At 36.4% G+C, this 16,538-nt stretch overlaps 1 protein-coding gene across 1 annotated transcript; it reads right to left on the bottom strand.

Annotated features, from left to right (window-relative positions):
• Positions 1–7,694: 7,694 nt before the first annotated feature.
• LOC113731780 (Golgi SNAP receptor complex member 1-2) lies at positions 7,695–12,424 on the bottom strand. The gene is made up of 7 exons (XM_027257208.2): positions 12,291–12,424; positions 11,965–12,202; positions 10,696–10,892; positions 8,757–8,846; positions 8,603–8,674; positions 7,980–8,109; positions 7,695–7,897 (listed from the first exon to the last, which is right to left on the bottom strand). Exons 2-7 carry the CDS (start codon positions 12,101–12,103, stop codon positions 7,800–7,802), a joined length of 726 nt encoding a protein of 241 aa, XP_027113009.1. The 5' UTR covers positions 12,104–12,202; positions 12,291–12,424; the 3' UTR covers positions 7,695–7,799.
• Positions 12,425–16,538: the final 4,114 nt, after the last annotated feature.

The following is a 16,538-nucleotide window of genomic DNA, read 5'->3' as shown; positions in this document are numbered from 1 at the left end:
ATCGAAATGACAAATAAAATTCACGATGTGGCTACCCCCTTTGTTTGGGAGTTGATTTTCCTCCTTTGTTTGCTCGACTCAATCCAATCCTCTTAGTGGTTAAAACCCGTTCTACATCATCGCATCAAAGGATCAAAGAGAGATAAGATTCTACTAAGAATAAGGTATATATAGTACTAAAGGGATAGATTTTCAGGAACCAAAATCTCTGGTTTTATCAAGCAGTTTGAGGGAAAAAAGAAAAAGTAAATATTATATCACAAGTGCTGATTATGGTTTTATCCACCACAGATCATAAAGGGGTTGACTTTGGAATTTGGATGACTACTTGGGTAACTTTTTTCAATTTTTTGTCCTGAAAAATTCCTAGAGAACTTCCATAGGCTTTTAGATATTCTGCTCATGCCTTTCCCTTAAGTACCACCTCCTCAGTCCAATTAATTAAGCAGCAGTACTAGTTAACGAGCCATTTGAGTGCAAAAATTCACTACACGTACGTATTCATTGTAAATTTACAGTATGTGGGACGAGGGGCCTGTCCATTATAGTATGTAATTGTAGAGCGCAATTCTATGATGTTCATTGAGTATTTTTTTTTTTCTTTAACAAATTAGTTTTGATTGGGTTTTGTACACAATTTCCAAAAACATGCAATAACACTAATGTGGTTTTGAGCTCAAGGCGTTTGTGTGTACCCTGTGTGCACACATGTCTTTATGGGGTACACACGTTATACTACACTAAGATTTGGTGCATTTACACTGACATAGACAAACTTAAAGTTTGTCTTTTAAACAATATGCACTTTAATTAGAAGAATTTTGATGTCCTAAATTGATAATCTATAATATCCTTATGTTTGGCCACTTTCCCTTAAAGTTGTACGTCAAAATTAGGAAATGGACACCATTTACATAATATTTTGTTTTTTAGCAAGGTGATGATTAATAATCAACTCACTCGATTTCGCGGTGCTAAACTAATGAGGCTTCATTGGCAATAGTAAATAGGTCGTATTTCCTAATACTTAGGTGATAGAAATTCAGTTCCTACTTGGTTAAATTTACTGACTTAAGTTATCAGTTTCTACGCTTCAAGTCACCGCCGGACATGCAAGTACTTCATTAATTTCAGAGATCTTCAGTTCGCTTTAATTGCACGTCTCACCTAGCTCATTGCGCAGCTCATTAATAAACAAAATCAGCACTCATGTAAGTAATAAGTCTGAATATATATATATATATATATTCAATCCAGTTGATACCATCTGTCCAAGCAAAATGAATTAATTGATCAGCAAACCTAATCTCGTTTGCCTTTTCCAAGCTTCTATTATATTCTCTATCATGACTTGAAAAAAGGAAATGATCCTGTGGTGTATGTCTTGGAAGCACGACATGATAAGTTCTATCAAAGTGTACTTGTCATCCTCAGCCGATGATGCTGAGTGGGCTTCTTGTCAAGTTTCACTATTTACTGCTGCATTTCATCAGTGATGCTCTATAATTTACCTTCCATACTGCCAAAAATCCAAATCTATGGGTAAGCATTAATTCACCAAAAATCTGGTTTTTCTGTAAAAATGGTTTTTGCTGCGCTATATGAAGCAATTCTGTTCCAATTCAAATGAGATATCAGCTCTCCACTTGGAACGATGGATTTTTTTATTTTTTTTTACCTTCCACCACTTTTCGATTCCCTCCCTATCCCAAACCTGACAGGCAGGATTGAAATGATGGATTAATGCGACTATTGTCACTTGAAAATATTATTAGATTGCAGTTCTCACTCTCTCTCTCTCTCTGAAGCTAATTGGGAGAGAATTTGGCACCAGTAGTCTATTTGCATTTCGTTAATACACAGAGGACCTTCCGAAAAGAATTTTGAAGCTTAGGGACAATGTACACAGAAAATTAAGCTGAAACTCCCAATTAATGTGGGCAAGGATCTTTAGTGACTTTGTTTCTCACCCAAAAAAAAAAAAACGAATTTTATGTTCTTGCCCTTATCTTGGTTTGAGTGTGGTAATGCTTATTCCGTAATAATTATAAATGGTTCAGACGATCAAAGGTCTAGAGGGAAAAAACTATAAGTTAATTACAGAACGGTTTTTCCTTTAGATCTATTGTTAGTTTGCTATTTAGGGCGATTTTTAACTAATCTTCTTCAAGTTGTTAAAATGGCCAGCTATGACTAATTTTTCCTAACACTCCCACAATAAGATTTGAGTTGTTAAAGAAGAATCAATGTAGTGTTCTGCAGGGTACTAAAGTTAAATTGAACATTTTTAACCAACTAACTCGAGGTGCATAGAACTATTATCGATCAACTTCCATCTCTCAAGACTATCTAACGTTGACTTGCATCAATCTCAATAATTTTGAAGCTATATATATATATATATATTGAAGAAAGATCCTTGCATAAGTATTGGTATTTCAAATTCTTTTGAACCCTTAAAAGATAATATGATAGATGTAAAACAATTTACAGTCTCCACCACTCCACCATGTACATGCTATAAAATATTTTTCAAGGACTGGTACTACCCTACTATACTATAGCAGTACTTCCATTAAATTCCTGTCTACTTCATGTTTCAATCAACAAATGATCTCCCATTTGCTGTCAATGCATCCGAGTGAGGCATGCACTAGCTGGACTTCAGCTGAGGGATCGTAGGAGTGCCAGGAGTTGTGGATACATGGCCCGGGCGCATGAAAAAGCCAACCAGATTCTTGATTCGACGGTGAAGCTCCTGCCATCTGGGCATCTATCTCTCTCCCACAGTTTCTGTCTGTCTCCTCCTTCCATATACACCCAAAAATACATTCAAAAATACACCAACAAAAATATGCAAACAAACCTGACCAATTAGAAATAAATCAAGCTGGTACTATTTGCTAGACCAGCCTTTTTTTTCAACAATTAAGCTGTAGCTGTGGGGAGTGAGATTCATAAACCTATTTTTGACACACCTAAAACTGACCAGTACGCGTGTCTATACAAAAACCCTTTTCGTGTTGGTAAAGTACGTACCAACTGAGGCCCCTACCACTGCTACTACTAACACCAGATAATAGTAAGATAGTTTCATCTCTCTTCGCTTGAGTCAATAACCATTGTGTATAAAGTGTAGACTTTTGACTGCTTGAATTAAACACTTTGCAAAGTTAGCAGCAATGTCGTCTCATTTGTTCGTTTCCATGCAGCAGCAAACAGTGATGGGAAGGGGGCAGATTCCCCCTAAAAAAGTTATAAAAGGTCAGCGACGCATAGCATCCGGGTACCATATACATTGGCCATGCTTTGATATTTGTAATCTATTCCTATTCCCAGATATCAACAAAGAGGGGGCATGAATTTGGGCACGGCTAAAGCCGTTTGGCTTTCTATGTGCTACAATTGTCCGCATGCACTAGGACCGCATGTGAAAAGTGAAACTGATCATTATAAACCGCCATGCCCTCTTCTTGATACTGTCCTGCTCATCCAACTATCCAAGTGCCACACACCCCCCCCCCCTCCCCGCCAAAAAAAAACCATGCCCTAGTGAGTTTGGGTGATCCTAAAACCTAAACCATTATTGTTGGGATTGGAAATTTATGGCACTGGGAACATGACATGAACTGAGTAAATTAGTTGTAGAAAGAATTTCTTGAAGTGATTATTACAGTACGTAGCAGGATTTTCTTGAAAGGATAAAGATTTTGTAACAAGGTTTTCATTGATATAGTGAATGCAGTACTGCTGGGATCGTTTCTGTACAAATATTTCATATTTCATCCAATTCGGATATTATATCTGTGTGGATAACTAGTTATAGTTACATAGTGATTTTTCTGTCCACGTTTTATGCAATTTACGAGTTGAAAACGGAAAGGTATTGTATACACTATAAATTTGAACAAACTGAATTGTGTTAAGATGCATGATGTTTTCCAAGTGATTGGCGAGAAACACCTCAAAAAAGTCCAATATATAATAAGTTAGAAATCCAATTCTGATACAAAAGATTAAACTATTAGATCTCGAATCCTTAGTTACATATTAACCACTCTTTTCTATCTCTCGAACTAATGTGGGACGTAATCTTTTACTCATAAACTTAACAAATCTTCTCTTTCATGAATAACCCCTTACATTAAATCCAAGTTTGTAAGCTTTTTTTTAAAACCCACTTTAATATTTAACGCAAACCCATCTTATCATCTAAAATCACCTTTTTCATCTAAAATCACCTTTTCTTCCAATCATGGACCCATTATTTAATCTTACATTAAACCCAAATTCATAAGTCCTTTTTCAAGCCTACTTTAATATTCAACGCAAACTCACCTTATTATCTAAGATCACCTTTTCTTCTAATCATGAATCTACTCTTCTTCAACATCCAAACTAGATTCCGGATTCTTGTCAACTCTTGATTCTTTGGTCTAACATCAATTGGACCATTTGCCAAACTCATGTGGCACCTGATCCAATATCAACCAAACTTCTTGGCACTTTGATCCACCACCAAGAAAAGAATTTTTACCGGTTCAACTCTGAAAAGAATCAACTTGTCCATGAGAAACCCAATCTTGCAACCAGAAACTCTGATACCACTTATTAAGAAGAAACACTTCGAAAGAGTCCATCAAAAAGCTCAATATATAAGTCAGGAATCCAACTCTGACTTAAAAACTTAAACTATTAGGTGTCAGATCTTTACTTAGTAGTGCAAGAGAATTTTAACTGCTCTTTTTCTGTCTCTCAAACTAACGTAGAATATAATTTTTTACTCATGAAGTTAACACGATAAGTGCCCCGTTTGGAAGGTGAGTTTTTTGAGTGTTTGTATAAAACTTTACTGTAGATCACTATAGAAGTTGTAGAAAAACTTTTGTGAGGTGAAAAAACTTTTTTTCCTTTTCCTTTTCTTTCTTTCTTTTTCTTTTTTTTTTCTTTCTTTTTTTTTTCTTTTCCTTCCTCCCTTCCCCTTCCCCCTCTCCTGTTCCCTCTCCCGAAACTGCCAGCAGAAACAGCAACTTTCTTTCTTTTCTTTTTTTTTTTTGCTTTTTTTCTCTCCCCCTCTCCTGCCCGCCACCCCTCTTCTCCCTCTCCCCTTTCCCTTCCTTCCCCCGCCACCCCTTTCCTCCCCTCTCCCCCGCCACCACTCTGTCTGTCACACCTACCTCTCCCTGTCACCCCTCCCTCTCCCTTCCCTGCTACCCCTCTTCTCCCTCTCCCCTTCCCCATCCTTCCCCCGCCACCCCTCTCCCCATCCCCCTTCCCTCGCTCGCCTCTATAAAAGAAGTCCGGAACCTAAAAGGGGCGTGGCTTGACTTGACTCCTGCCTGTTATGAAATATGAAGATGGAAAAGATAAGGTTGGGCTATGGTAGGGCCGGGTTGGAGCCTGCGAAGAATGGTGGGAGAGAGGGAGAGAGAAAAAAAAAAAGAGAAAGGATCAAAATCAGGTAAATGGGGAGGATGGCAGGGGAGGAGGAAGAGGGGGAGAGGAAGAAAGGAAAAAAAAAAAAAAGACCGGCATTGGAAGAGGTGATCGGCGCCGGAACCGGCGGCGGAAGTGATGGCCGGCGACGGAGGTGGTGGTGGGTTGGGGTGGGGGAGGAAAAAGAAGAAAAGGGGAAGGAAATTTTTTTTTTGTATTTTGGATATTTTAAAGTGTGTTGGTTAAAAACTTTGATAAGTTTTTGGGGTTCCTGTAGCAAAAATTGTTAAAAAACTAGTATTATACAAACTTGCCTAAAAACCAAGGTTCCAAACAGGGCCCTTCCCCAAAAACCCCCTCAAAAAAGAAAAAGAAAATGTTAAAAAGGAGGAGAAAGGTTGATTACATTATTATTTTTGGGTCCCCTTTAAATAAAAGTTGTACAGTATACCTCACTCTTTCCAGACTCCTGGTAGTACATCGCTTTTCATTGGTGTTAGATCCATATCCAAATCCAATAGGACAAACAACACATAAAGGGAGTATTATACAACAAGGATAACCATATACAACAAGGAAAGATTTGTCATTCTTAACATAAGACAAACTGAGATAGTGCTGCCTAAATCATGGCGATTCCATGACAAAACCAACAAACTTTCATAAAAAATATATAGCTGTGATAAGGTTGGTAGGATACCTTTGTTAAAGAGCGAAACACTGGCAGCATATTTGACTCCTAGGAATATTGCAAGGAGTGAAAATATAAGAGATTTGATTGGATGAATCAAAAAGCTTCAAAGGATCCCTCCATCTTCAGTACAAGAGATAAAAGAGGAATTTTAAGAGAAGAAAAAGTAGATGGAGAGATTCATATGATTACGAGTTCTGAGGCTTTGTTTGTATGCGTCTGAACTATTCTGAAAAAAAAATGTCTTATAAGATATTTTTTTTATTCTAGTTTTTATGAAAATTTTGGGGAGTTTGCAGAGATTCCCTCCCGATTTATGAAACCACTTCAAAACATTACATGATAGAGGATGGGGCACAAAATTTCCAGTGTTAATTGAAGTATTTGTTGGCAATGAAAATCGGAAGCTTCACACGATTAACGTTATTTGGTTTTTGGTTAATATACAAACGATAATTGCTTATATTTATACTTTCATTTTTCGATTGGAAAATTAGAAAAAAAAAAAAAATTGTTGGACAAAAGTGTGTTTTACATTTTCTGATGACCAAGGAAAAAACACGAAAAGTAAAAGGAGGTATTTGCATCATACATTTTAGTAATATTGATCAAAATATCTTGTGGCTAAAGTTATATAATTTTATGATATGCTTGCATAATTTGTTTTCTGCATCTTTTTTTTTTATTTTTGTGCATCATTTATTTGCTAAATGTTATCCCATGAATACGTAAGAAAATTATCGGAACCAGGTCAGTAACGAAAAACGAAAAAGAGCATACGCAGATGTCTTTGATCTTTTCAGCCTTTTGAGCATACCCATATGTTCCAATCGTTTTATTTGTTGACGGTCTCTTAAACTTCTTAAAGGACCGACTTTTTACCCAATCTCAGACCAAACCGAGCTTCATACTTCTCCATGTTCAGACAAATAATACTACTAATAAACTAGTGACATAGATGGTCAGGGCGTCACATAAGGAGAAATCCTTCTCTTAATCTTAGCCCAGTCAAAGTCAAGTGAGGGAAAATAAATGCAGTTTCACTGATGAAATTTGGGCCGATGCACATACTGACCATGCCAAAGCAACGCTGTTCAACTCTGCTTTGTGAATCCCCAATCTGTAATAGATCCGATTAAAGGTTTCATGTGAAGAATATATGGCTAATCTTTCAACTAGAAATTAAAAAGACTCTGAACTTCGGTTAGTGGCTGTGTTAAACGATCGCAATGGCAAGGATATCAAAGATTTTTAAGGCCAATAAAAGAAACCACTAATCTGCAGAAGGGATTAGCAGATCAGAAATTTTGTTTGGTTATTATCCTTTTCGTCAGCAAGTGTGCAGAACTGAAATCTAAGCTTTATGGATAAGAACGAAATGAAGACGATACTTGAAACCATCAGTTCTGAAAGCAGACGACATCCTGCAGCATGACTATATACAGCCTTCTTATGATTCCCACAATCAATGCACCGATGTTGGGTGTACAACTAATTTAATTCACCCGCAATTGGGCTTATCAACAGCAGAGTCTCGTAAAAAGAGCATCAGAGGACTATATGTGAGGACTGCAGAAAAGAAACACAAGCTTTATACACGGCTTGCTTCACCAAAATTCCTTGCAAAATATTACCTTTCTCATCTCAGTGTATCACCAAGGGTTTCTCAAGTTTATTTTGAAAGCCAATAAATAATGAGAAATAGAGTACAAGCTGCAATGACTGCAGCAAGGATGAGAGTATCTCTTGAACGCTTCCTTCGGATTGAACCTGTGATGACAAGGACCTGGATTACTAACAAACCACTTAAAAGGAAAATACTTAAGAGCAGATTTAGCTTGAGGAAAAGTACCAATTAGACCACGGATAATTGGAAATTTGTCACTTAGTAGCTTCACTTTCCCTTGTACATCACCGAACAAGGCCCTTTGAGAGCTCAATGCAGCTTTAGTTGATTGAGCTTGACTAATCACATCGTCAATCTATGCTCAAGAAACCAGAGAAGGTAAACATTATCAGCTACTCAATTTCAGCATAATAAAAATTGACAATCATGGCAAAAATTTAGGTTGCAAACAGTTTCTTCTAGATTCAGTTCATCAAAAAAGCACCCATTCACAATCCAGGTTCAGCCATACTTCAATACATGAAGAAAAAGAAGTGCACCATATTGCAGCAGGTGGACAAAAGAGGTAGCTTCGCTTCCTTTTTCATTATTGTTAACTCATCAAGACTGAGGCTAAAGCTAATTCCAGATCTTCAGTTTTGCTATAATACAATCTTCAAATAATGCAGCTCAGCAGGCCATAAATTCTACTTTTCTTCCACACACACACACGCAGTTTCCACGGTTGAGAATTTTAAGTGCTAACAGAACTAAGTAACCCCTTTATCTATATCCCAAGCCAAACTGAGCCTAGAACACAAAAAAGGACTTCCATGCAAATGACCATTTGAAAAGCATTTGAAACCTACATGAGATATATTTCCATGTATTGCAGCTCTCTCCCGTAATAACTGCATCCTTGGGGACATACTTCCAGATGCCTGTATGAATGGAAATTTCAATATTTAGATAAAATAACATAGCTGAAGCATAAGAAACCTCAAAAAGGTAAAACCTTCTCACCTTGTATTCACTAATATCATCTCTCACAGAACTAAGAAGCTCAGCATGTTCCTTCATTGAGTTTATGTTTCCTTTAATTCTTCTAAACTCCTACATGAAAAACAGGTTCAGTTCAAACAATATAAGTCACATAACCATCAAGAAGAAGATAATTCAATAGATACAGTACAAACAAGTAAGGATCAAGTAATAAATTTTGTCCAGTAGAGTTACGAATGCATACAGTTTCCCGTCAGTAATACATTGCAACTGATGAACTAATACAGAAACAAGCAGATATATGAAGAAAATAAAATCCAAAATCCATATCTTACAGAGAATGCTTTGGTTATCAAAAAAACATCTTTTCCCATTAAAAAGGTAGGTGATTACAAGCCCACAAAAAATTTGAAGGACACTTTGAATGACATAAAATAAAGAACCAAAACACTTCAGAAAAAATCTAAAATGAAATGATGCAACACCCTAAAATAGGTTCTATAATGAACCAATCTAAATTATTATAGTTCTGTTAAAGTCCACTTGAGCTCATTAAAGTCCTCTCACATCATATCATCAAACTACGTTACTTTTTCCAGCTTAGAAGGGCATTTAGTTGACTAAGTGTCATCCAATGTTCAGATCTATTTTAACCACAAAAATGTTCCACTCAGTTTGGCCAAGGGGCTATTTCTAAGGAAATCTATAGGAAATTTCTGCAACTTTTCTTCTTCTATTTCATCTGCTCTGTAACTTGCTTTTATCTGTGTTTTACAATTTGTCTCACTTTTAGGCCTTCTCAAGTCAAGCCCAATCTGTTTTTCTATCATTCCATTTGCTTTGACACCAGAAACCATCTCCAAAGCTGTTTCAGTTAGCATCTACTCTAAATCCTTGCCCTGCTGTTTCTGAACATCTAATGCTAAACTTCAATATTTGCGAATATTTACTAAGAAGATTGACATGCAAAATCCCACATGGAGAATAATGCAAAATGAAATCCAGGCTGGCTGGAGATACAATTGCATTTATCTTGTTATAAACATACATAGGATATTATATATACCTCCAATACGGATGAGAAATAAAAGCTAAATTAGAACCAATTTAACTGTCCTGTACAAGTTTCTTTTTGTTTTTCTATATATAACAATTCAAATAGTTTAATTTAAGGGGTAAAGAGACATATGCTTTAAACATTCAATAAGAATTTAAAATAACAGAAAAGCTCTTGCTCCCACCATTTTAATCCTTTGGTATAAACCACAGCAAACATACAGGTTTCGACTTCAAAGCTCTTACAAACAGTCTTATCCCCACAACCATTGCCAACTAAAAAAGAAAAAAAGCTATAGCTCACGGCCAAAAAATATCTGTTGAGTCCCAGGTAAAATTTCACAATTCCTGGTACACAAATTAATGAGAAAGAAAAAGTTGAATCATCCTTTCCCTTTCATGTGGATAGATGAGCCAAAGGATTTATGTTATGGTTCTTCTTCATAGGCCCTTGTTAGGGGGTAGGTCAACCAACTAGTCCTCCATCAATGTTTTGACTCCAAATAAGGGATAAAATGTTTTCAGTTCCAGTGAATTCCATATGCAGCAATTGCAAATTAACTTAAATGAAGGGTGTACTACCGAGTCACATTTAAGAGATACCCAATCTAAAACCACATAACCAATTATTAAAAAATTAGCTGTGCCATGCAAGTGTCTTGAACTAAAAATCCCTTCCTAGTTAACAGTTTTAAGATGAGGTCCTGGTTTCAAACATCAGGAATGGAAATTATCTAGCTGACATAAACAAACTTGATCATCTAAACAAGTTGAACAAGGAACTAGCTTCAATCAAATTACTTAAGAATGCTATCAACATGTCAATAATAACACAATGGTTACTGGGTACAAATAGGCGATACTATAGATCGTCAATAACCAAGCAAATGGGGCTGCTAATAACCTGGGTAAACTCATGAAGTATGTCCCTATGCCTCGCCAATTTCTGAGTAACTGAAGTAGTAGATGCAGCAGATGCAGCACATCGGCTCATGGAATCATTAATGTCCAGCAGCTTTTCAAGCAAAGATTGAATCTCCATTTCCATTGACTTCCAAGATCTGCTAGACCCAACTGTTGGGGAACCAGTTTCCACATAACCTGTACTCATGATTACAATAATCAGAAAGCATGTTTCCAAAATTAGATCACATGATGTAGGCAAAGAAGAACACACTGGGACAACAGTACAGTTGCTCAGCCTTAGTAAGATCTGACTCGGAGACACAGAAATGAATATCTGCTTTGATTTAAGATTTTTACATGCTGCAGTTGCTGAGGGCTCATAAACTCATTTTGGCCGTACAATTGTAGTGACTGACAAAATGTGTGAGTCAAAAGAAACCTAGACACAATTAGCCTAAACCTAGAGGACCTAAACTAGGGGGAAGTTTCAGTGGAATTGCCTACAACCATTAATTAACTATCTTAGAACAAGGAAACCCTGCACTTCTAGAAACTTAGATACACGTGTCCTGGAGATCAAGCACATTCGACTTAACAATAAACGTTTGCCTAACACACGCTGCAATCAAAAGAAGCAAGTTTCTCGATTTTCATCTTCAGGCCAACACTTCATAGACAAAGCTTTAGCAGATCTCAATATCCTATTAGAACAACCAAGCACATGATATTTTCCTTGCTCCCAAAATGAGTACCCACAAGACCTACACCAGCAGTATCATGTCAAGCCTCTTGGCTCAGAATTGACAACAGAAAATAGGTAAAACAATAAAACAACTTGTTCTCGTCTCTTAATTTATCGAATCCCAAATATCCCAAATAAGCCACTTTTCAAACTATACAACCATCTAATTAGGCATAACACTCTCAACAAATCAACTGTGCACTACCAGACTCCCATCACAAGTTCACAACAGTCCATGATCACAAAACTGCGCAGTTTTAGGCCTTAAATGCCTTCTCGGTAAATCAATTGCGCAATGCCATTTCAAATCACGAAAAACAACAAAATCACCAATAGAGGAAAGGTATTAAATTTGAAACAAGAATCAAAATCACCTCACACATTTCCAATTTCGATCACTTCAGTTGCAACACAAACATGTGCAACTAAACTCAGCAGGTCTAGGGTATTATCAATTGCCGAAAAGAAGGAACAAATGTCAATTAAAATAAGCGAAATGAAATGGAAATTGAGGAAGTAGCGTGCCTGCTTGGGAGAACCTGGCCCCGAGTTTAGCATAAGAGGAGAGCTTGACGTCGAGATCCCCTTCGATCTTGCGAGCTTCTTTCCGGAGCTCCTCCCAACCCGATTCCTGCAACAATTCCATAGTCGGATCCCCCGACATTGGCCCTGCCTCAAACCCTCTCTCTCGCACTCTCGGTGGAATCGGATCTGCTCTGATGGATCCGAACCCTTTTCAAATGTTGAAGAAATAACCTTCCGCCTGCAGTGATTTTGGGGCTTATGATCCGATGACAGTTAATTCAGTTGAAATACAATACAATACTCCAAAAATGCGGGTATAGAAATACGTAGGTCGTAGGTCGATGGGGGGGAGTGTCACTGGCTTGCTGGTTGGCAGTCACTGCTCGCGGGAGGGTTGAGAACTGTTGCTTCCCTATTACAGGAAATCTGGTTTATTATCAAATGAGAATTAATAAATCGCGATGATAATCACTAAACTATCTAAAATGCTGCGGTCTGGTTACTAAACTTTTTTTTTCCTTGCCAAAAAGGTCATTCAATTCCTTAGAATGGACTTTTTAAATCATATCGTCCAATTTAACCCGTAAACCAAATGGAAAGAAATATATTTGACCTACTATTACAAGTTTTTAGGGATAAAAATATCCTAAATTGTAGACCATTTTTTATTGATTTAGCAGAGAGAATGATCCAAAAGACTCGTTTTAAGAAGTTGAAATGATCTTTTTGACTAAGAAAAGAAATTTTAGTGACCAAATCGTGTCATTTTAGATCATTTAATGACCATTTTTTGCCATTTATGCAAATAAGAATAACAATAATGCCTTTTATCCCTTTAAGTGAGATAAAGAAGAAGAGTTCATATCGACAAAAATTTTGTTTTTTTTTTTTTTGAATGCCATTTTTAGTTCATATTGTACTCGATCAAAGTTTCCAACTATATTCCATATGGTACTCGATCAAAGTTGAAATGAAGTCTAATTAATGTCGTGTCTTAAGTGAAAACAGTTTGATTAGTGAATGTGTTAAAAACCAAGATAAATGTTTTTTTTTTTTGGGTAAATGCAATGACGCAAATTAGCAGAGTACTTCAAAATCACGAGATATTGATAATCAACATTCTCTAATATCCTTGAGCTTAACTAATGCTGATGAAGAATCAATCTCTTGTTTTTATGTCATCAAGCACCGCATTATACTTAGCTCTCCATTAAAATAAAAAAAAAAAAAAAATCAAATCCCCTTTGTGGGCTTTTAAAGTTGAAACCAAAAAAAGTTTGAAACCAATATTGGGTTTTAAAGTTGCATTATACTTTCAATAAAACAGCTAGTGGGCTTTGCCCATGGATGAGCCTGTGCCCCCATGTAAGGGCTGTTATGCGAGGCTCAGCTATGGGGGGATATACTGCTTTACCACGTTCAAGAGTTTTGAGCTGACCGGTGACCGCTAATAAATGGGCCTATGTCCATCCTCATAGGACATAGGCCCTCATATGGGCCTATGTCCGATAAAATTAAAATATGAAATTTAAAAATTAAGTTTTGAAATTATGTAAATTATTGAATTGATAAAATTATATATATTTGATAATTAACTGAATTGTAGTAGTGAATTGAAATATCTCACAAATATTATACTTTCATGAGAGAGAAAAGTATTTTGTGTGAGAAAATTAATTAAACACTTAACAAATAGTACTTAAGCGTGTGTATTTATGTGTGTGTGTGTGTGTGTGTGTTGCGCATTAAATAGAATGAGAGCAAATATACATTTTATGCAAAAGCGTGTATGAGAGCGTATTATATGCGTAAGAAAAGTAATATATATGTGATCAATTTAGAAAATTCAATAAAAAAAAAAATTTACCTAAAATTTTGTACGTAAATTAAGCACTTCTTAAATATATTAAGCGATTAAACTTTTTAGTTATGAAATATACTGAATTTAAAAAGTTCTGAATGAATTAATTTTCATCATTACGTTGAATTATCAAACAAGCCTAATTCCATGTGGAATTGAATTTTCGGAAATCCGCCTCGAAGATTTTAGTCTTCGTTCCCTTAAACAAGTCTCGTTTCCCCCGGCATGGTGTCGCTTCTTCACCCTTAATGCCTACTTCCTTGTATTCTGTTTCCATACTTCCTTGTATTCTGATATTACAAAATCTGTAACTAACCCGACAAGGGGGGACTACCGCTAGAGCCCCCAGGCAAAGGGATCGCTGGAAAGAGCTTAGGACAAGAAACCAGAAGGAATCCAACCCTACGAGCTTAGCTTATGACTGCAATCCCAGATACCCTTGCCAGCCTTCTCGGAGAGCTCACTTACTTCAATGCTGACTTAGCTAGAAGAAAGACCACTACTTTATTAACACAGTGGGATGAGTAGATCGGCTGTTGCTCAGCGGCGGTCAGCAATGAGTCTGAATGGGTTCAGCTTAAAATGACAATTAATTGCATTGGGAACCGATATTGGGTATTAAAGTTAGTCGTCTCGTAGTAACAAAAATGCTAGTGGGCTTTGCCCCATGTGCCTTCCACGGTGGGTCCTACGAAGGTGGATACGACAGCCAAAAAATGGGCCTGAGTCCAGTCTTAAATGTCCCAGCACGTTCTCAATTCCAACTTCTGCGCGTGTTAGAGATGCTTTTGGACTAGTTCAATAATTTCAGCACCCTGTGAGTTTCCCTATATTGAATTGAAGTCTTTAACATGGTAAGTAGTAATAAATAATTGTTTTATTTTTATTCTGGTGCAATTGGGATCTTTCGAGATTGTCAAAATTCTAGCCACTCAAGATATTTCGTTGCTGTGATACTGGAGGACATACAACAACTGAGGGAGTTTTTTGAGCAATGCAACTTCTCTTTTATACATAGGGAAGGGAATGAAGTGTGTCATAGGCTAGCAAAGTTTGCCTTGAAGCTAGTTAATGATGTATATTGGGAATCATGTTTCCCTGGCTGGATTAAAGATCTAGCAAGAATAGATTATGAGAGCAATGAGCTCCTTTTGTAAAGTGCTCTTGTATTATCAAGTTTAAATCAATACAAATGTTATCATTTTGACAAAAAAAAAAAGATATTTCGTTGCGTTTTACTTTCTCTGTCCCATTTTGATCGTTTTAATTTTTTTTTCATACAATTTAAAAAAAGATAGTTACCTTCGTTGGATAAACAAATTTAAGTTATTATTTTTCTAATATACCCTTACATTAAATAGAGTACAACTTTATATTAATTATTCATAGAAACTTGAATTGATGGTAAAAAAAGAATCAATTCTCATTTTATATTATTTCACATTAAATCTAAATGCATTAAATGGAGTAGGTTAACAATCTATATTAAACAAGGTAGTTTGTACTAATAACAACCTATATTGAATAAGGGTATTTCAGATAAACTAAAAGGTAACTATATTCTTTAATTAGAAAGTGGATTACAATTTGGGACAGATAAAAAAGGAAAATAGTACTATCAAAGTGAGATGGAGGGGTAGTAATAGTAGCATATGATTGGAGGGCTCTTACTTTCCAAAGTCTATATATCTATGCCGGAGATTGGAGAAGGAAGAAATAGCGTGTACTCGCCCGGACCAATTTCACTTTCAATCTAGAAATGAGCTGATGGCCCTATACATACTATAGACTCTCCATTGACTATATAAAGATTGGCAAAAAGAGGAATTTTATTTTTGAGAGTGCTTGACAGAAATAAGAGGCAAGTCGAGTTGTAAAGAAATCCAACCAAATTGCTAGAGTTTGCGTGAAATTTCCATCACGTGTCCAATGCCGTAGGTTATCTAATGTATTGGTCGTTTGCAGTTTGATCATAAAGAAGCAAGATATCTAATGTATTGGTTGTTGGCAATTCGACCATAAAGGATCAAGAGTACAGGCTGATTCTTCTCCCACGACACGCTTATTTGCTACTACTTCAAAACCAATAAATGCTTATGCAGTTGGACCTTCCCCAAGAAAGAGGATTATGCATGATGATTCAACTAGGACGTTTGACTTTTGAGTGGATGTATAGAGGATTATGCATGATGATTCAACTTTCTTATGCAAGCTGCACCATCAAGGCACCAACCCTTTTGGGGCCATCGGAAATCAAGAAGCAATATGCTCTCTCTCTCTCAAACATGCATAGAACAATGAAGATTCGGTTTGGAGGGGTTCTACCGTTCTATCTTCTTTCGTCCCATCAATTTTCTACTACAATTAGTTGGATGACAGCGCTCATTGCATCAGTCTATATTATCTTAATGCATGCCACTATTGTCAACTTGAGTGAATTATAATCAGATTCTCTAAGTCCAATTACTACTGATTCAATCATTAAAGGCAAAAGGTCCCACCTTAATTATGTCAGTTTAATCAGGTTAGGACAATGTCTTGATATGAAGATTTGCTCTAGGTCCATGGTATATTCAGAAAATCTCACTATCAACTACTCATCTATAAACCAACTAGTCATTAATACGTTGCCCAATCAAGCCAATTGGTTCGTCTTGCACCTAAACTTTATTAATACTCTTCACCATCAGCATATGATATAATAACATTCAAT

This window comes from Coffea arabica, chromosome 2e (genome assembly GCF_036785885.1).
Source record: "Coffea arabica cultivar ET-39 chromosome 2e, Coffea Arabica ET-39 HiFi, whole genome shotgun sequence".
NCBI lineage: Eukaryota > Viridiplantae > Streptophyta > Magnoliopsida > Gentianales > Rubiaceae > Coffea > Coffea arabica.
The sequence above is the reverse complement of the archived record's forward strand: the minus strand, read 5'-3'. Positions and strand labels throughout refer to the sequence as shown.